We start from the raw sequence: 21,923 nt of genomic DNA, 5'->3' as shown, positions 1-21,923 counted from the left end.
ATACTGAATGGTGAAAGACAATTATTCTTAGGGCAACAGCCAATACTATTCTTAGGGCAACATCCAAATATGGAAGAATATATACTAGACTATTCATATGGATTATTGGGAGTGGAGTGAGAATAGTTGGAGAAAGAGGAGAAAGAAAAACAAGTAAAAAATAAAACAAAAAATTACCTTTCAAGTTTGGAAGGTTTGCTTTACTCCTCTCAGAAGTAAGTCCATGGTAGATTGTTTTCACTGAATTTTCTGGGACACAATTTATTGTTGCAGCCACACTTACTAAAAAGTAGGCTTTAACGTAAGAAAACTTACTTAAGAGATGTTGTTGACCAACTGTAACCAGAATTAGAGGCAATCCTTTACTTATTAATTCATCAAGTGCCTAAAAAAAAAAAAGAAGAAAACAAAGCAAATCCGTGAAATACTGTTTCTGGATAATATTAGTTTTCATCCTCCTTTGCATTCCTCATTTGGTGTTGGGTGAAGAAATGCAGGATAGACGCAAGGTACCATAAATGGCAGGTCTGCTGCAAGAGATGTGCAATGTCAGAATTACCGCAGCAGTTCTAAGTACTCCTGTCACTCCCCACCAGTTTGTGACCTGTGCCTCATGAGCCCAGACCTGCCACATAATGAGTAAACCTGACTCTGAGAGCAAGGGAGGGGACATCTTACCAAAATAGAGAACCCACGAAAGCTCATCGGCCATGCCTGCCTGCTGGCTCTGCTTTGCCATGAGTAAATTAAAGGTACTAAGACTGCATCAGGGTTAAGATTGTGTAGATGAGCATGCTCCCTACCCAGCTTCAAGTCCATGCTCAGTCGTCAGAACTCCACCTTGTGTACACCCTATGGACTCCGGGATCCCCTCCTGTGCAGATCCACTTCCTTGGTAAAATCCAACACCAACACCAGGCCTTCTCTAGGTGTGTGCCCTGCAGCTGAAGATGGCTGAGGAGCATGCTGTCCGACTAAGGTGTCCCATTTCAAGATCCTGACCAAACCTTTGCACTACCTGGTCATCCATCATCTTACATCTCAGTCCATTCACTCTCCTGCTCTCTAAATCCTCACCCTTTCTTCCTGGTGCTCCTCCCAGCTAATGACCTTGCTTCTTCTACTTAGAAGAGAAAATTAAAGTGGTCAGAGTAGTGTCCATAGACCCTATAGCTTCATCTCTCCTACCTAACCAAGCATCATTCCCACCACTCTGCCTCCCTTCCTGCCACTTAGGCCACTGATCCTGTCCCCACTGGTCTACTCAGGCATCATCTCCTTGCTGCAGACATTCTCATCAGCACATAGCCATGCTGTTCTCTTCTACCTTAAAAAACAAAAACCATCTCTACCCTGACTCCCTTCTCCAGCTACTACCCAAATTCTTACTTCCCTTCATAGCAATGATCTACAGAGTTGCCAATATTCCCATTTTCTCCTTTCATTTGCTTTTAAACCCATTCTTTTCCTACACTGAAACCCTCTGGTCAAGGTCATCAATGGCCTATACTGGCCTTAACCAGTGTTCAATTCTTAGTTCTTAAATGCCATGTTACTTTTAATCTAAGACATCATCATCTCATATGTCAATTAAACTATCACATGTCTTCAACTATAAAATGCACTCTAATTTCAAAGCTATTAAATGTGAAAAAAAGATGCATGTGTAAGACTCAGTGAGTTATGGTGCTTAATTCATCTGCAAAATATGGCACCATTAATCAATTCCTCTTTTGAAATGTTTCTTTCAGCTTTCAAGTCACCACATTCTCTTGGTTTCTTTCCTATCTTGTCAGTCATTCCTTTTCAGTCTTTGTTGCTTCCTCCTCTTCTCCTGTATTTTTAATATCTGAGTGTTCCAAGGCTTGGTCTTTGTTCCTTTCCTTACTACCTCCCCTTAGGTGATCTCGCTCCCCTCTGCCCTTAGATGATCTTCAGCAGACTCATGGTTTTAATTTCATCTAAATGCTGATGAAATCCTGAGTTTTTCTTTCCAGCTCCAATCTCTCTTCTGAAGTCAAATTGACTTCTGGCTCAAATAGTCCACTTGGATATCTAAGAGAGATCTCAAACTCAATACATCCAAAACCATATTCCTAGTCTCCCCAAAACCACACACACACACACACACACACACACACACACACACACTCATTACATCCAAAACCGTATTCCTAGTCTCCCCAAAACACACACACACACACACACACACACACACACACACACAGCTTTACAAGGACTGGGTATTTATCTCCATTGTTGATTGATGTGTTTGATTGAGAGCACTAGAACAGTACCTAGCACAAGGGCACACTAGATCAACTAGAATTATCCCTTTAAATGGGTAGATCAGACCACACCTCTGCTCTAAACCTTCCACTTGCTTCCCACTTTGTTCAGAGGAAAAACCTAAGTTACAATAAGACCCTACAAGGCTCTTCTCAAACTGACCCTGTTATCTTTCCAACCCCGGCTCCTCCTGCTTTCGCATCCCTCACACAGCTCTTCACCATGCTGAGATGCCCTCACCAAGCTAGGCAATTCTGTCTCAAGGCCTTTGCACTCACTGCACCATCTTCCTAGATGGTTCTTTTCCACATTTCCTAAACTTGGACCTTTACCTGTTCACAGATGTCATGTCAGTGAAGACTAGCTTGATTACCCCATTTAAAATTACAAACTCCAACCTAGCCCCATGCTCCTCCCAATCCCCTTTATGTGCTGCTGGGTTTATTTTCTCCCTTAGTGTGGTTCACTTTTCAACTTATTATATAATTTACTTAATTATAATGTTTACTTATATATCATGCTTATTATTAGTTTTTCCCACTAAAATGTAAGCACCCTGAGGGCTTGGAGTTTGTCTGTTGCTGACTGACTGATGTATCTCTTTAACAACACCAGAAGAGTGCCTTGCATACACTAGGCTCTTATTAAATATTTGTTGAATTAACAATATCTGTTCATTAATATTTTCAGCTGCAGGGGCTATCTATTCTAGAAGAGAGGGAAACTTTGCCCTATGTGAATTAAAAAAGAAAAGTTTCATTGTTTGGGGAAGTTTGAGGCAACACTGGCAGTGGAGAGGTCTATTGCTGTTGTTCATTCTCTTGACTCTTCCACATGCAGAAGAACCAGACGTGGAGCAGCACTGAGCCTGAGCAGGCAACAAACTACATCCTAGGAAAACGGTTGACATTCTACATCCAGGGAGGAAACTTCAGATTGGTTGGTGGTGTAAGGGGAGGGGAGAAGGTTTCTCTTCTCTTTTTCTCCATAGAAAACAGTGTCTTAATGAGCCTTGACAATTTCATACAAACACTCGAGGATCAAAAAAGATTAATTATTAATGCTATTTAACACTCCTTTCTCTCCTTCTATACAGAAAATATAAAAGTGTAATCTGAAGAGTCTTAAGGAAACCAACAGTTCTGTTTTAATTAATTAGCTAATAGAAATCGGTTTTCCATTATACTGTCAGTCTCTTTTTGTTTAAAAAGAAATGATCAGACCGACATTCCTTTTATACCCAAAAACACTCCTTTAAAAAGTGTTTTTAGGATGCCTTGGAATTTATGATGGAAAAAAAAATATTCTTAAACATCCAAAGGTCTTAGAACACTGAAACAAAATATAAATATGGGGATCCCTGGGTGGCGCAGCAGTTTGGCGCCTGCCTTTGGTTCAGGGCACGATCCTGGAGACCCGGGATCGAGTCCCACTTCGGGCTCCCAGTGCATGGAGCCTGCTTCTCCCTTTGTCTGTGTCTCTGCCTCTCTCTCTCTCTCTCTCTCTCTCTCTCTGTGTGTGTGTGTGTGTGTGTGTGTGTGTGTGACTATCGTAAATAAATAAAAATTTTAAAAAAATGAATATGTATGTGTATCTCCCTAATACCGATTCTTTCATTTCAGGCAACTTGCTTATAAATCAAAACAAATCTTAAGGCCAAACAATGAATCATCTGAAGCATAATTAAAAGTGAAGTTTGTGGAATAGCATGAACAATAATGGAAAAGTAGTAAGATTACATTTAATAAAAGGTAGACATAATGCCTATCAAAATTATGGAAGATAAAACTAAAGCAATATTGAGAAATGTTTCTCAAAATTATTTAATAAAAATAGCTTACTTAATGAAACAGAATGCTGTTTCCCAGCATTTAAAAAAATAAAACTATATGCACCTGTCTCTCTACATTGATAAACAGCTGGTTGTGTGGACACCTTACCTGGCTGTAACCTCTTAACAAGACTGCACGACCACTCTTCTGCTCTAATGCTTTCTAATGGACGGACTGACGACACTCCTTAGGTTTTAAAAAATGATTTTAAGATATTTAAATGTTATGCAATGTGGATGGAGCTAGAGCATATTATGCTAAGCAAAATAAGTCAGTCAGAGAAAGACAAATACTGTATGATTTCACTCATATGTGGGATTCAAGAAACAAAACAGATGAACTTGGGGGTGGAAGGCAAACCATAAAACAGACTCTTAACTCTAGAGAACTGAAGGTTGCTGGAGAGGAGGTGCAAGGGGGAATGGGCTAAATGAGTGACAGGTATGAGGGAGGGCATTTGTTGTGATGAGCACTGGGTGCTGTATATAACTGATGAATCACTAAATTCTACTCCTGAAACTAATATTACACTACATATTAACTAACTAGAATTTATATAAAAATGTGAAACAAACCAAAAAGATATTTAAATGCTACTAGGTTATCTAAAGTTTAAATCCCAATCATTCAATTACTGACAAAAACAAACGTATTGAGATGCGCAGTCTAGTCCTCTCTTTGTAAAGAACACTGGGATGTTAGAAGACTTTTTTATGAAAATGTCATATGAAAACCTTCCATTAGCTAGCACTACAGTGGTAATCATAGTGCAGTATAAAAGATGTATCAAATCAATTAAACACCTTAAATTTATACAATGTTATGTCTCAATTTATTGTGTCTCAATAAAAAAACATTTTAATTTTTTTTTTATTTTTAAAGACTTTATTTGAGAGAGAGTGTGTGTGAGAGAGCACAAGTGGTAGGGAGGGGCAGAGGGAGAAGCAGACTCCCCACTGAACAGGGAGCCCCTACGTAGGGCTCAATCCCTGGACCCTGAGATCTTGACCTGAGCCAAAGGCAGATGCTTAACTAATTGATCCACCCAAGTGCCCCCCAAATTTTTTAACTTTATAAATTTTTTTTATTTTTAATAAATGAGAGAAAACAATTGGCTGAGAGGCAGTCTTAGACTGGGGAAAGGATGTCAGTAAAAGCAGTATTAAACAAGTGGACTAATAGCAAAATACACAAAATCCTTTTCTTATCAAAGTCAGCCATTCTTGTCTAGATAATCAAGATAAATATTAAAATTAGATACTTAACATGTCCATACACAAAATGAACACACATTCATAATTGAAACATTTATAAGTAATAATTGATATTTGCTCAATTTGAAAACCAGATCAGTTTGGGTCCAATCCTACCCTGACCCTCAGCCTTTGGAGATAAAACCCCATTATTGGGAATAGAAGAGTATTATGTAGCAGATTTTCAAAAACAAGAGTTACTCCTACCAAATAGATTAAAATGACTCAAAATTAGCCTTGCTAAATATCCAACATTTATAAAATATTATCACCCTTACCTGAATATTTTCTTTACTGGTAAGAGGTTTTCCTGAGTCAAATGATTGAAATATCTGCCAATATACAAAACATTAACTTCAGAAACAAAAATATTGTTTATATGAAACCACTAGTGTGTTCTAAAAGTATACAATTTTTATTGTAAAAGTATACATGCTTTAGTCAGAAAAGACAAGAATTACACATAAATCAACTTCTTTAGGTTGTCAATATTAATATTTTGATGTATTTTAAAATTTTACATATGTGTGTTTGTATTCCTTTTCATGAAATGTTATATCAGAATTATTTTTCCATGCCATTAAGTCATTCGTAAGCCTCAGGTTTATAGCTAGGTGATACTCTATCCTATGAACGCACCATAATAACTTCTTTCCTTTTGTTACACATGGAGGGGGACTAATTCCCATTTCCATCCCATCATTCAGCCATAGTTTAAATAACAGGGGTGACTATTTTGTTTATTTCCGAATATCCCCTTTGGATAGATTCCTACAAGGAGAATTACTGGTTCATAAGAGTATTAGCACTGAGTATTAGCATTTAGAAGAATCTTTGCCAGTTTGAGGCTATTTAGAAGAATCTTTGACAGTTTGATGTTAAATCATTTTACTCTTCATAATAACTCTTTTTGTGGTTCTTTTCCTTTGTGGTGAATCGACCTGTTATAGGTTTGGCTCTAAATACAACGTTGTATTTGGAAACATTCCATTTATTTGCCAGAGGAGATGGTTGTACCATCATGTAGGGTGCATTCCTTTAGGTACAGAAGGCCCTTTATTGAAGATGTCAATACTGATACCCCACCCACATCTCCTCAGTCACCTAGAAGTTACCAGCAGCTTCTGTGGGTAGTTATTCACATAAGGACGGTATCCTACTTCAAGTACCTGTATGTCTTTGCTTGCGGGCCTTCTGTGGCCACAGGAGTGTTCAGGAAAAGCTAGAATTACAAGGAACAATCCATTCCAATAAGCACAAGGTTGTTCTTCTGGTCTTGCCCATGTAGGGAACCTCGCTAATTTTCTCTGTGATGGTTCTCTTCCTTCCCTATTTGACTCCCACGGACTTGCCACTCTCCTTGAAATCACCTCCCAAATATACTACTTGTTCCCAATTCCTTGTCTTAGAATCTGAGGGATTTGGAAGACCCCTAAACCAAGATATCACATACAGATCTTACTAGAATACAGTATTTATAAGTGTTAATTTTTTCCCTTTTTGAAGATATTCTTTGTCTTCTCTAATCCACTAAAAATAATATTTACTAAATATTTACTAAAAAGTAAATAACTGAATCCAGGGGAAGACCTGGGGTGATATAATTGGGAGAGTTGATGATGGGACTCTATATTTAGTGATAAGAGCAGAAATCCAGTATGAGTATCACATCAAAAGACAGAGTTTCTTAAAAAGCCTATGGAAAGTCCAATAGTAATCTGTAAGACTTTTTCAGTTACTTGTTTTACAACTAAAATCTAATTAATTAATCCTTTCTTTAAATAACTAGCCTGCAGCCTAATAACATTGGCACCTATTTTAATTATAAACCCTGAATGCATTTCCTCTTTTAATTACACTTTTTAAATTCCCAATTGAAGTTGAAAAGCTTCATATTAACTTTGAGAATACAAAATTTAGAGTCACAATCCACTGAAAGACAACTCACCCACACTTTGCTCTTATGAAAACTAGTTAATAAAAATGAAGTTTGGAAAAATTAGTTTCAGACTCTTTGCTTTAGTGAAAGTAATGAATATTAAAAACTCTCTTGTAAAAAAAAAAAAAGACAACTCTATCTTGTTTCTCATTCTACCCAACTGGATTATCTTTTCTTCTTATCTTCCTGGACTCTAAATGTGGATGACCCTAAGTTCAGTCCTCTTGACTTCTATTTTTCTCTCTCTACTTCAGCTGATTCCATCCAGTCCCATGATTTTAAACCTCTACGCTAATGCTCTGAAATTTACTTGGATCTCCACCAGTGAGACCTCTTTTCACTCCTTCTCTATTATTACCCTAACCACTATTACCCCAACCATGGTCATGACTCACTCACTCTATTTGTAAAGATCTTCAACTAATTTCCCTATTTATTCCTATGTTCTATTCTCCAAACAGCAAGCAAAGTGGTCCTTTGAAAAGTAATTCCTACCCTGTCACTACTGTGCTCAAAACTCCATAAGGTTTCCCATCTAATCTACAGTAAACACCGGTTCCTCACCAAGCCTTATGAGGTCCTATGTGACTGCAGCTCTTGAATCCCTAACATCTGCTCCTCCTACTTTATCAGTCTCACTTGGCCACTTTGGTTTTCCTCAACCACTTTTGTCAGGCATCCCCCTCAGGACCTTTGCCCTTGCACTTCCTCCTAGTTGTATGGTTGTTCCCTCAAATCTTTCACCCTCAAAACTCTGTTATTAGAGAGACTTCCCAAACCATTTTTAATAAAAAAAGCCATCTACTGCCCTGATCACTCTCTGTCCCCTCAGCTCAGCTTGACTGTCCCTCAAGGTACATCATCACCTGACATATATTTATTTATCTGCTTAATATGTTTGTTTGTCTTCTTCACTGGACTGTCTAATAGTAACATGCTTCCAAAAAGTCAATAACTCCACTTATCTTTTTACTGGTGTATCCCCATAGCTAAAATAGTGCCTGTATTCAGTAAGCACTCAATAAAATATTTAAATGATTAAAATATAAATTTAGTTACATAAATCCAGGTAAGAAGATGAGTTAGCTAGCTCATGCCAAGAAAATGAGCAAAAAACTAAGTGACTCCTCTGTGTCTAGATAGATTGATATAGAAAGAGACAGAGATGTATATATATACACATACAGACGTCCCTCTTAGGCTTATCTGTAGATAATCTCATGCTTACCCAAGTATAACAGTTATAATGCTGTAGCAGTCATGCTGAGAAAGGAGTGACATTTTAGGGGAATATACTGAAGTAATGAATGCATTGTATGCATATTTAATGTCAGCTTATACAAGTAATTTTCAAGACTGAGAGCCTATTCCCCAGCTTCTTCTAGGTCTTCTAAATTTGTTTTTTTTTTTTAATTTTTATTTATTTATGATAGTCACACAGAGAGAGAGAGAGAGGCAGAGACATAGGAAGAGGGAGAAGCAGGCTCCATGCACCGGGAGCCCGACATGGGATTCGATCCCGGGTCTCCAGGATCACGCCCTAGGCCAAAGGCAGGCGCTAAACCGCTGCGCCACCCAGGGATCCCAGGTCTTCTAAATTTGAATCCCACCAGTATGTACTGTGTTTGTCAGTCTCACTCCTCATGCATACTGTCTTCCCCAGGAAACTGACTTATTACCTCCTTTACTGCTGGATCACAAGGGTCCAAGCACCTGCAAGATCACTCAGCGATTCCCATGAAACCCCAAACAGGAAAATAAGAGCTCACTCTGATTTAAATAGAAGCACCAGTATTCATTTTCAAGAATGTTTCAATTATCTAATTTACAAATACAATTTGAACAATACATGTTTAACACTTTGGTATAAAGAATATAAATCAAAATATCCAACTAAAACATAAGAAGAGACTGTTTTGACTAAAAACATTAGCCAGAAATTGTAAAATTAGATGCCAAAAAGACTAAGATGCGTCCACTGAGACCATCTGTAACACAAAGACAGAATTCCACTGTAAAAATTGACTCCAATGCCATACTCCCCCATATGACATCCTTCCCTTCTAGAAGAATGAAACCTTGTAAAAGCCTGCTGTTAGCTATAAGCAGGCTTAACAAAGAGGCTTGCAGTACTAGAGACTTTTAAATACATTTTTGTGGAAGCATTCCCCAAATTTGAGGAATGTAGCCTTCAAAAGGTAAAGAAATGACTTTGAATCAAATCAGCAGATTTACCTTCACTTTTCCAGTAGCCTTACAGCCAGCGGGTATTGAGGAAGGCATGTTTTTTCCATAAAAAATCTGGGATATCTCATAAAAGGCTTCAGAAAAAAATCCTAAATCTGTAAGGACTTCAATCTTTAAAAGAAAGAAAAAAATGAGATTTTAAATGAAATAATTTGTTTTACTTAAAAATAAAAATTTTAGAGAAAAATCATCAACTTGCTGAGACCCAAAATTTCTGCTTGATGTAATTGGTAATGCCTTATAAACTAATGCTTGGTAAACACAGTGGATGGAGATGTATGTGTTTGTGTGTAAGCTAGTTTGCATGTGCAATGGACCAAGAAGCTCATAAACAACAGCAGGCAACTGTTCAAAACAATGGACATTTGTCAGATGTGGCTTACTTCATCAGAATAAACACAAAAATATGTCAGGCATGGAAGAGTTAAAAACAATAACTGAATTTGTTTTTTGTTCCCATGGTGAACTATGACTTAAATAAAAAATAAAACAAAAACACCCCTGATGTTCTGTAATACTCTGAGGAAAGTCAAACCAGGAGATGAACTCTATAATGTATCAACTTAGAAACAACTATTCATTTTGTCACCCATAATTAATGCACACTGTCAGTTTTAAAGACATATCCTTAAAATTAATCAGTTGGTAACTACAAATTGTACATTATTTTGAATATTATCCAGCAGGACTTTCAATCAGTAAATTATGGGGAAGAAAAGTTCCTGAACAAAAGTTGACTATTCATTTGTTTAACATGTTTATTGAGCTTTACTTAATTTATTTTTTTTATATTTTTTTAATATTTACTTAATTTAAATAATACATGAAGATATATACACTGTATTATCAAGGTAGAAGATATTGACAAAATGAAACTTTCAAAGCTCCAGTCAAGAAGGACTTCTCTGAGAAGATACTCAAGAGAAAAATATGGGAATGACATGAGAAAAGGATATGTGAAAATTTGCTGAGAGGACTCAAGTACAAAGGTCATGTGGCATCACGAGCAACCTGGGGGTATTGGGGTCCTCAAGGAAGGTGGGAGGAGTGTGGAGAGAGAGAGAGAGGAAAAGGGGGTAAGAAGGCAGGTATGAAGGTGGCCTGTAGACCAGAATGAAAACCTGGAATTTTATTCCTTGTGTGATAAGAAGTTATTGGAGAGTTTGAGCAGGACAGGGTCCTAACCTGACCAAAGTTTTGAAAACTCCAGTGACTGTTGAGAACAGAGAAAGGTGCAAGCAGGGAATGAAATACAAAATAGGATGAAGATTATATATATATTACACACACATACACACACATTTATTATCTCTTTTCCTTTAAGCACTGCCTTAGGAATCTTACAAGTATATAAATTTTAAAGAAATAAAGTTAGGAGGAAGTTGAATGTGACAATAACATGAAAATAAAGCATAAAAGGTTAGGAGAATATTTTCAATGCAGAAGAGAAAACCACTTGTCTATTGAATTGCACACTTTGATTTTTGCCTATAATACCTTGGGCTCTAATCTCCCCAGTGCTGAATAATAACCAAGTACACATTAGGGAATCCTAGGAGTTCTTTTAGACTTCTAGATGAACATTTTCTTGTTACCCCTTGGAGGAAATGCTGTGTGAGGTTTGTCTCCTCTGATCTCGGCTGTGAGGCGGCTGTACATGAACAACCTGTAACCTCTAGGGCTACCACTGTTTTGGTTTATCATACCAATTTGGCCATTTGAAAAAGCAATGGTGATAACAATGAACATGTATTTTCAGAAATGACCAACAGTGTGAACATAAACAAGCCAGATAGAAAAAAAAATACCCTTAAATCAACTCTTCACTCACACAAATACAGAAGCATCAGTACCCTTCCCAGGAATGCTGGATATGTTGAGACTAATAAATCTTTCAAGATGTTGGCAGTTCTAAAGTGAAGCCAGACTGACTGATCATAAAGAGGTCTTAAAGCTTTCCCTGAAAGACACTAGTGCACAACAGAAACTTAGCAGCGTGATCTACTGCTGTTTGACTTGTCAGAAAGCATTGTTTGCTGTTTCCTATGACTTTTCTCTCTTCCCACTCACTGACCTCAGTTTACTTCCTAAAGGTCAGGCAAACTCTACTCAAACAGGCTGTCATTTCTTCCTCTGTATGATACATCACTTGCCCTTTTTCACTGCTTCTGTCAAAACCCTAGTTGGGTGTTCCCGTTCTACTGTGTCAATATGATGCTACTTCCAACTCACTCTGCTCCTGACACTGTTGCCATGATACATCTGATCATGTTCTTCTTCTGACCAAGATTCTGCAATTCATTCCACCTCTCAACCCAAGGCTGCAGACTAGAGTCCACAGTTGTTCACTGGCTTTTAAGCTGGCCCTAGTATGAAGAGTCACCAAGTGCTAACAGTCCAATAAAACATAGCCATTTAATCAAAAGCTTTGTTCCAGATAATATCTTTCAGTGCTTCCCCGGATCTCCTTCTGACATGCTACCAGTGGTCACTGTAGCCATTCCTTGCTTCTCTTGCCTCTAAATGACATACCAGAATAAAACTGCTACCCAATTCTTATTTCATAATCTCATTTCTCTCACAGCTCCTCTTCCACACTATGCCTTAGTTTGGAATTCAGGACTGGGCCCCATCCCCAGTCACAGACATCATGGATCACAATATGGATCTCTGGTATTCTCATATGACCTCCCTCCTCAAAGTCTCCCTCTGGCTTCACTGAACCATTCCTGCCCCCTTAACAAGCCAATATTGTCTCACCTCCAGATGTTTTGCACTATTGTCTGTCAAGAATGTTCCCTTCTTCCTCTCCCCTGCTCAGTTAGTTCTGCTTTCTTCACTAAATCTTACCTACTTAGTAAAACCAAGAGACCCAAAGTCATTTTCTCTTTTCCAAACTCCAGAAGACAGTGCTCACCATACTTATTTGGAACTGATCAAGTGGCAGATGCACCTGTTATTGTCTTGTGTGTACGTCCTGTCTCTCTTCCCTATTTTCACTTTATTATAAGCAATGACTACGGGTTACATTTCTTTCATTAGAGTTACTAACATGGTGCTTTTATATAGGAGATACTCAAGAAATATTATTTCAGCAGTAAAGCAATAAATGTTTACCAAGTATCTTCTAGGTGAGTTCCTACTAAACATTAAGGAAGGGGTGGACAGTAGGCACTTGATAAATGTCTATAGATTTTAAATGCAATTCAATAATTAATTACTGAATGTCAATATATGAATTTATTGCTCAAGATACAAGAGAGAATTAAAAGATGAGTAAGATTTAGGCTCTAACTTCAGGAACTTTGCAATCTTGGACAGAGCACTGCTTTTTGGGGTTTTAAGGATTTTATTTATTTATTCATGAGAGACACAGAGAGAGAGGTAGAGACATAGGCAGAGGGAGAAGCAGGCTCCCTGCAGGAAACCCGATGTGGGACTTGATCCCAGGACCCCAGGATCATGCCCTGAGCCAAAGGCAGACACTCAACCATTTAATCACCCAGGTGCCCAAGTACTGTTTTTAAAAGAGAGAGAGAGAGAAGTTATATGCATCTTTTAAAAAGTATTATTGGCAATCAAAAGCAGGAGAACTCTTAAAGAGTTCAGTAAGTCAGAAAGAATGAGGCAGAAATTTTCATGGCTGATAAAAAATTACTTATTCCTGAGTTCAAATATATTCTCTTAATAATTAGCACCAGAATTCTTCTTAGGAAAAGTATTGTCTTTATTTAGAAATAGAATGTGATGGACTATTTGGGTCTGAAATCACAGGCCCAAGGGCAGGGTCCAGATGAAGAGAGGAGTTCAAAGGGAAGTCTAATTTTCCCTCATTAGAAAATAGGAAAGATATGAGGAAGAAGGGTATACAGAGGATTCCCAAAAAGGGAGAAGGAAGGTTAAGTCAGTACAATGATGGAACCACTTACTCCCAATTGCAAAAGGAGACTATATCTTGTCTCAATTCTACATTCCATAATGCCCAGTTGGTAGGCTGAAGTGTGAATATTTGCACCATGGAAACTGAAAATGCTACAAATCAGGGCTTTTTGTTTAGAGTGACATATGAAACATTTACCAGCACATATATAAGCCATAGGATGGGAGGAAAAGAATGAGGTATTGGCTAAGGGATATTTTAAACTCAGAGATGTTAAATATTCTAAATATTCTAAATATTCTATTTTAAATAGAATCCTAAATATTCTATTTATAGATTCTAAATATTCTATTTTAAATTGTTTGTTTTGCCTCAACTTAAATTTTCCTGTGCTCCAAATTTTCACTAAGTCCAGTATAAAATAAAGACCTTGGGTGACTATGCTATGTATGTTTATGTGTAAATGAGTGAGTGTGTATGTGTGTGTGTGTGTGTGTGTGTGTGCGCGTGCGCATGCATAGAATGTGGATTAGGACTGAATTGCACATTCAAGATGAGGAGGTACAGAACAGGGAGTAATCTGCTGGATATTGAGATGATCCATGCACAGAATGAACTCAACAGAAATGAGTAACTCTGACCATAGCTCACTAGGAAAAAGGCAGAGAAAATGAGGTGCTTGAGCCTCCCCCTCCACATGGGGTTCAAGCCAACTTCACATGGATCATGAAGGCAGAGAGCCTCACCTTACTCTTAGGTGACAGAATTAGTTATAATTTAGCATCTATCTGTTTTGTCACTTCAATTGCCTGTATATGAAAACTTCTCACGTATTATGATATACATGAAGATCCTTAGCAAAAAAAGTTCACAGAAACTTCAGAAAATGGACTCATTAGTCTCCACCTCAGGAAACCAATATTCCAGAAGTGGTGATTTCCAAGCTGTCTGACGCTGGGCAAGCCTTGTCCCTAGGTGTAGCTGTTCCTCACTTTTCTGTGGCTCAAGGATAAAATGAGATTCTAACCAGCTCTATCTCATACTTTATTATAATAATGGGCACATTTTTTATATCAACACAACACCATGTTATTACCAGCATATTATTATGAGTATTAGAACCAAGTTAGTTTATAACAGTATCTTTACAATTCAAGAATATCAAACATCTTAAAAGTTTGTGACTTACCTTGAGGATTCTTGCTTCTATATTTCTGACTAGGTCTTGGCAAATTCCAGAAACAAAATATTGGTACAGTGCAAGGAGAGGTAGAACCTACCAATGGTAAAAACATTGTTTTGATTTAAAACATGTTTTATTGAGTTAATAACCTAATAATAAAATGTAGCCAAATATTAATGTAGGGGAGGTTATGTAAAACAGCAATTGATTTTGCCATACTAGGAGACTATACTGTTTGAAATGATCTGCCTAGCATAGGTTTCATAATCTTATAAGAACTCAAAAGTGCTATCGGGGACTTGTAGATGCCACCTGGTACCCCCAAACCTAGGTTTCAAACCTAGGTTTTAAGCATGGAAAAGTGAAAATCGAATCAATTATCTTCCTTGGAAAAAATTAATTTAACACATATGCATGAAGCACTGAGGAAACACTGCATGGAAACACTGTAGCAAATGAGCTATCAAATAACTGCAAAATTTAAAGCAAAGGAACTCATAATCATGTCCCCTACTCATTCATCTCAATGTAAGCTGCTATTTGTCTTCAACTGGAATATATCAGTTTAAAAAAATTTATAATACGCCCGTTATGTGTCAGGCACTGTTGAATGACAACAAAATCTAAGTTCCTGCTTTCACAGAGCATATCTTCTACTGAATATCCAAGCTTACTCTTCACATAATATTTTTATTTTCCTAGGATTAACCCCAAAGTTCCACTCCTCTTGAAATCTCATGGATATGGGTGAAGGCTTACAAACTATCAATATTTCAGTCGATCCAGCCATTATCTAGCCAGTGTCAGGTGTTGAGGGGACAGGTGTTTGCCTAGACTTCTGATCAGTTTCTGATCTCAGCTGAAAACCAAAGCTTGGTTCACACAACTGGGCCCTTCCCCACTAAAGGGAGATAGAACAAGGAAGAATATTGGGATCCCCATTATTTAGCAAACTATTTCCCATTATTCCATAGCAATGGGTCTGCTAGCAAATTTTGTATGTGACAGCAATCTCCTTATCCATTGGGCTTCTTCTGGAGGGTAGTGTAGTACAAAATAGAAACTGTTTACATCTTGCAGGTTCAGCTAAGGAACCTCTAATTGTCAGTCAACTGGCAGCTGCTAATGGCAACAGCTTTTGAAATGGTCTTAAATGATTTCAAACATAATACATTTTCTTACAATTATGCACTACAAACATAACACAGTATCTTTTTCTACAATTAATGCAGCACAAAACAATAAGAGTTGGCTATTATCTTTAAGATTGTTTCTTTTCTTTAGTGAGAAATAAAAACACACCACTTTATTGCCGCCAATTGCTCAATTATTCAGAAAAATGTTCTCAATTTCTTAAGCTTCAGAGAAAAAAAGTCTCATTTCTTTTCCAGTGCAGTGATATGTATTATATATGAATATAACTAGGCAGCTAAAGGTTACCCAGGGGATATAACTATTTTCTAAATCCAAAAATGAATCCCCTTAACAATGAGAGGAGCACCATTTTGTTATCTTTTCATAATAAATAATTTCTTGCCAAATATGCCAAGTGTTAAAAGCATTTATCAATCTCTTCACTTTAACATATGGCCTTATAATTTAACAACTCATATCAGGGGACAACAAATATTTTCAATATAAGGAGAGAGAGTAAATTTAGAAAAAGAAAATAGAAAACAATATATGAGGGGGTGGAAGAAAGTAGGTATGAAAATTATAGAAGAAAAGGAAAGAACCAGAAAAAGAAAGAAAAGGTATTAAGAAGCAAACGTGGTGGGGGAAAGATACAAAAGTAGAGGAAATAATATATGGGAAGAAAATAGGAGAAATAAAATAAAAGAGAATAATACAAAATGACCAACAGGTAGAACATACTAATCTATTTTTTTAAAGCAACCAACTTCAAATTTATGATATATACTGTGCTTTCTTCCCCCAAAGGAAGAGAATTGTATGAGGGTTTTGAATGTCCTACGATACTAGGAAGTATTTGTTTTTTATTTCACACTTTGAATCTGTTGTTCACTTAGATGTACCCTTAACAGGGAGAAGACCAGAGACACAAAGATCAATTTATCTCAACAAAGAAATATTCTTTCTTTCTCTTCCTTCCTTTCTTTCTTTGCTATTTATTTATTTATTTATTTATTTATTTATTTATTTATTTATTATTCATACCCACAGAGAGAGGTAGAGACACAGGAAGAGGGAGAATCAGGCTCCCTGCAGGAAGCCCAATTCAGGATTCGATCTCAGGACCCCGGGATCACGCCTTGAGCTGAAGGCAGGAGCTCAACCGCTGAGCCACCCAGTCATCCTTTTTTTTTCTTAAACAAAGAAATAGTCTAATAGTTTTGGTACTGATGTGACCTCCATGACTTAACACAGTGAGTTACATGTGCACTAGATTCCTCTGTTTGAGACCAGTGAAATAGTCTAATCAATTTCCCCAACTGTCTCAAGAAGGAAGAAAAAAAGATAAAGTAACAGAGTAAGAAAAGAAAAAAATCAAACACACATTAACTTTGTATCCAAAATGTAGTGCAACCAGTGATGTCAAAGATGGAATATTAATTAATATATTTTATCTTGAAGTACAGGTAAGAATCCTGAATATAGAGTTTAAGAGTTAAACAAGACCAACCAAGAACACATTAGCAAAATTTGAGCACTGGAAGGTATAAGGCAGAAATACCAAAGTGAATTAAGATTTGTTGATTTTTCAAGTTACTTACTATTAAATTTTGCTTCGTATAGTGCAGTTCACGTATAATGTAATACAGACTGGCAACTACAGAGCAAATGTCAGCCCTGTATCTGTCTGAGAAGAGCTCAACACCTGGGAGAAGCTGAGTGATTTCATACTGAGCGTAGCAACGTTCAGCTTTGGGGTGTGGAAGTGTGGTTCTAAGCAAACCCTGAAAATGAAAACAGGTGAAATGAAGAGCTATGAGTTGCATTCCCAACACTGAAACAAAGATAAGTATACATATTACTTCCTAAAATGCTTTGTATATGCCTAGAACATCGTATCAATGGTACTTATCATTAATGTTCTCATTATGGTTCCCAATGCTTTCATCACTCAAGATGGGCTTTTTAAATTCCATGGTGGTTGAATACTTATTATTTTTAGAAGAAATTATCACTATACTATCATTTATTGGGGTCAATTTTGTGTTGGACACTATTTGTAAATTCTTTATAAACACTACCTCATTTAATCCTCATTTAACCTAACCCTAGAAGGAAGGATTATTACCTCACAAATTATATAACTAGGCTTAAACAATTAATTTATTTGAGATCACATAGCAAATGGTGGCAGAAAGAAGATTCAAAGTCACATCTATTTAAATGAAAAAAACAAAAAACAAAAACCTGTGTTCTTTCCACTATACCAAACAATAAGCAGAGGAGATCAATTATTTCAGAAGTCTAAATCAAGCAGAGTTAATTCTGAATTTTTAACTGAATTAAGTAAAAAGATGAGTTGTTTAATTTCACCAATATTTCTTAGGTAATTTATATGACCAACATTGTATTTGATGTTGGGAAACAAGATTGATACACAAAATTAAATTTTACATTTAGGAGCGCTTCTGATGTTATCCTAAATAATTAAGTGCATTATAACATTTTTTAATGTATATATCTGAAAAGAATTTTAATCAGATTGTTCTCAAAGTTTTAAGGTACCTACTCTAAAATACTCTGCAATTGTTTACATTTTGAATTTTACAAATCTGCTTTAAAAATCACAAAAAAAAAATTTAAATAAACCTCAGCAGCTTTTATTTTAGGTGTAGTATTACTAAAAACTACATTCCCATAGTAAGCAAAAATTTAATTTTTAAATTACTTCTTTTCTAAAACATAAACAGCATTATCTTCAAGAGCAAGCAGTATCTGACAGTAAAGAATGCAACATCAGGAGTCAGGATCAGATTGTCATTCCCTTTACACTCTTGCCTCCTCTACCTCCACTCTTTTAAAGCACAGGCAAGAGGTGCATAGAACATAATAAAACTGAAAAGTCTGGCCTTACATCCAGAAAAGGCTTTCCAGAGAGTTTATCTAACCAGACTGAATAAGCTATCAGATGCCTCTGATACACAGAACATGAGTGTCCACCCTTCAAAGTAAACAGAACCTTTAGTAGATTGCAAAGGCCACGGCTACATCCCTGTATCTCAAAATGTCTTGTATTTCAGATAAAAGCTCCTTTCTTCAATGAAGTCAAACCAAAATTCTATAAGCTGCCAACAGTCTAGTTCTGTAGTCTTCAACTTATTTCTTGCTTTCATTATATGGTATACTTCACGTTGTGCAAGCAAGCAAAACTTTATTTAGAGATGAGGTAACCTGAGGCCACCATATGGAGTCAAACAAACTGGCTTCACATCTCATTAACAACACAGTCCTACTAATGATGAAAGACTCAGTTTCCTTATCTGCAAAACTCCTTCCAGAGTCTGAAGGAGAAAGAGATTCTGCTAAATATTCAAGGTGAAAAAACCACAGGGGTTTAGCCAGTGAAGGAAAGGTGGACTCACGATTTCTCATCAAGGTCTGTGCTATCTTCCTACCTGTGAGATTTATGACTATGATAAACCACTGCACTTCTTTTTCCCCAACTGAATGGTCACTACTGTAAGAAGATATACATAAAATGTTACCTGAAAGAGTAATGCAGACAAAATGCAACAGTTGGTTCTCTTGTCAACCTCCGAGATCTTGGTAAATCTAAATAAGTATCACAAAAATAAATGGATTCATGGACAATTTTCCAATAATACTTTTATATAAATACATCGCTAGTACAGCTTTTCCAAAATTAAAACAGACTTTGTGATTCTAAAAGTGCTATACTCTTATATAAGATCTAGAACATAAAAAAACATAATAAACAAATGAAGTATCACTGATAATCCTACCACCCAAACATGACTGCTGGTAACATTTTAGCTAATTTCCTTCTAGATTTTTTTTCCATTTATAGAATTTTTTAAATTTTATCTATAGATCATGATACTATGCATGCCTTTGTCCACCATACCCTATAGATAAGCTAAAAATGTACCTGGAGAGGTGAAAGAAACCTGTACCTCTACTCCTTCTACTCCTTCCATACTTTTTAAATTTCTCACATTATTCAAGTCTTTAAAATATCTGTCAGTGCTAAATAGGTATAAGACACTGTGGCAGACTTTCACATATGTCACGTGTTATAGGTTACATGTAGTAGGCTGAATAATGCTTCCCACCTCCTGCCAAAGATATCCATGACCTACTAATCCCTCAAACCTATGAATATATTGCTTTACGTGGCAAAAAAAAAAAAAAAGAGAGAGAGAGAGAGAGAGACGGCAGATGTGATTAAAATTAAGGTTAGTTTCAATGTAATCTCAATGGTCCTTATGACAGAAAGGTAAGGGAGTCAGCCAGAAAAAGAGGGGTGAACACAGAAGCAGAGGTCAGGGAGAGAGGAAATGGGAGAGAGAAAGAGGAAGGTAATCCAGACTGTTGATCCTGAAGACAGAAGATGCAGTCATGAGCCGGGAGTACAGGAGGCCTCCAGAAGCTGGAAAAGACCAGGAAAGCGATTCTTCCCTAGAGCCTTCAGAGGATAGCACAGCCCTGTCAATACACTAATTTTAGGACTTCTGACCCCAATAACTGAGAGATAATAAATATGTGTGTTTTAAGCCACTAATTTTGTGGTAATTAGTTACAGAACTAGGAAACTAATACAGGATATATTATGAGTTAAATTATGCCCGCCTCAATTCATATGTTGGAGTCCTAACCTTCAGTAACCTCAGGATGTGTCTGGACTTGGAGATAGGTCCTTAAAGAAGTAAACAGGTTATAATGAGGTCACTAGGGTGCGCTTTAGTCCAATATGACATATATCCTTATTAGAAGAAGAGATTAGGACATAGACATGCATGCAGGGAAGACCATAGAAGGACACAGCAAGGAGACAGCCATCTACAAGCAGGGAAAGGCCTCAAAAGAAACTAACCCTGCCAACACACTGATCTAAGTATTCGAGCCTCCAGAACTATGAGACAATACATTCCCCCACAAACTGGTCCTTTGTTATGGCAACCCTAGCAAACTAATAGAGTATGTCATGCAATTCTTGCCACCACAGTTTACCAATGAGAACACTGAGGCTCAGAGACAATGAGTAGCGAGCCAAGGGTCCCAGAGTTAGTAGGAGACTCTTGAATTAGGCTCAAGCTGGCCTGCCTCCATACCGATCCCATATCAACTGTTCACTCACTCATTTGTTCATTCCACAAGTAGTTATTAAGTGCCAACTCCATGCCAGACACTTAGGATACACTGGTGAAGAAGCAGAGATCTGTGCCCATGTAAGGTCCACACTCTGGGGAATAGGTTTGGGGTGGGGGGTTTTGGGGGCTCTTTTGTTTGTCTTTTAGTACATCAAAGCATATTTCTTTTAATAAAAAATCGACAGTATGTACATTATTTAAAAAAAAAAGAAAAACCAAGTTAAAATTGTGTGTGTGTGAGAGAGAGAGAGAGAGAGTGTGTGAGAGAGAGAGAGAGAGAAAGAGAGAGAGAAAGTAAAATTGGTGGATGGCACCAGGGTAGACTAATAAAGCAGTAGGTACAAAACAGTTCCATGGGAGCTAAAAATGATGACGGATTTGAACTTGCTGAGGTTGAGAACCAGAGGATAGAGTAAAGGGTGGGCAGTGAAGGATTCATCAGGAAAAACCCATAAGAGGGAAAGGAGATGATCATAGATAGTAAGTATCACAAATAAGTAAACTGTCTACTTTTGTATGATATGGACACAGCTAAGAATCCCATGTGTCTGAGGCACAGCACTCTATATGGCACAGGGGGGCACCCCACAAAGGGAAGCTCACTCCATTGCCACACTCACTGTGCTATCTTTGCTGATATGACCGCTCCTTGCAAACATCCCCAAATGCCAACTTTTGACAGAAATTCCTCACTATAATCTTTGGAACCTGGAAGTGAATAGCTGCTGGCATTGGTGAACGAGGTACCAAACTCTTTCCACGTATGTAGCACATCTTCTGATTTGAATATTTCATCAAGAGCTTGACACCAACATTTAAAAGCAGCCCTAAAAGAGAAACAGAGCATCAAGCAGCATGTTTTTCAAGATCTATGTCATTGAATCTATCTTCCAAAAGAGAAAGCAAGTGCATTAAAGAAGCATTTTAATTAAAATGTTAGAGAATGAATCTATACCATTTGCTGCTTATAACTGTTTCAGGTAACATTTGATGAA

At 37.1% G+C, this 21,923-nt stretch overlaps 1 protein-coding gene across 2 annotated transcripts in view; it reads right to left on the bottom strand.

Annotated features, from left to right (window-relative positions):
- The window catches only part of CFAP54 (cilia and flagella associated protein 54), a 302,139-nt gene that overhangs the window by 112,315 nt on the left and 167,901 nt on the right, over positions 1-21,923 (bottom strand). For both annotated transcript variants that reach the window (XM_072724628.1, XM_026013023.2), the window contains exons 43-49: positions 21,549-21,755; positions 19,303-19,369; positions 17,359-17,541; positions 14,630-14,716; positions 9,549-9,671; positions 5,653-5,706; positions 178-385 (exon numbers count right to left, since the gene is read on the bottom strand). In XM_072724628.1, coding sequence (XP_072580729.1) covers positions 178-385; positions 5,653-5,706; positions 9,549-9,671; positions 14,630-14,716; positions 17,359-17,541; positions 19,303-19,369; positions 21,549-21,755 — 929 coding nt within the window. The remainder of the gene's footprint in view (positions 1-177; positions 386-5,652; positions 5,707-9,548; positions 9,672-14,629; positions 14,717-17,358; positions 17,542-19,302; positions 19,370-21,548; positions 21,756-21,923) is intronic.

Source organism: Vulpes vulpes, chromosome 10, assembly GCF_048418805.1.
Source record: "Vulpes vulpes isolate BD-2025 chromosome 10, VulVul3, whole genome shotgun sequence".
NCBI lineage: Eukaryota > Metazoa > Chordata > Mammalia > Carnivora > Canidae > Vulpes > Vulpes vulpes.
This window is presented reverse-complemented; position numbering and strand designations above follow the sequence as displayed.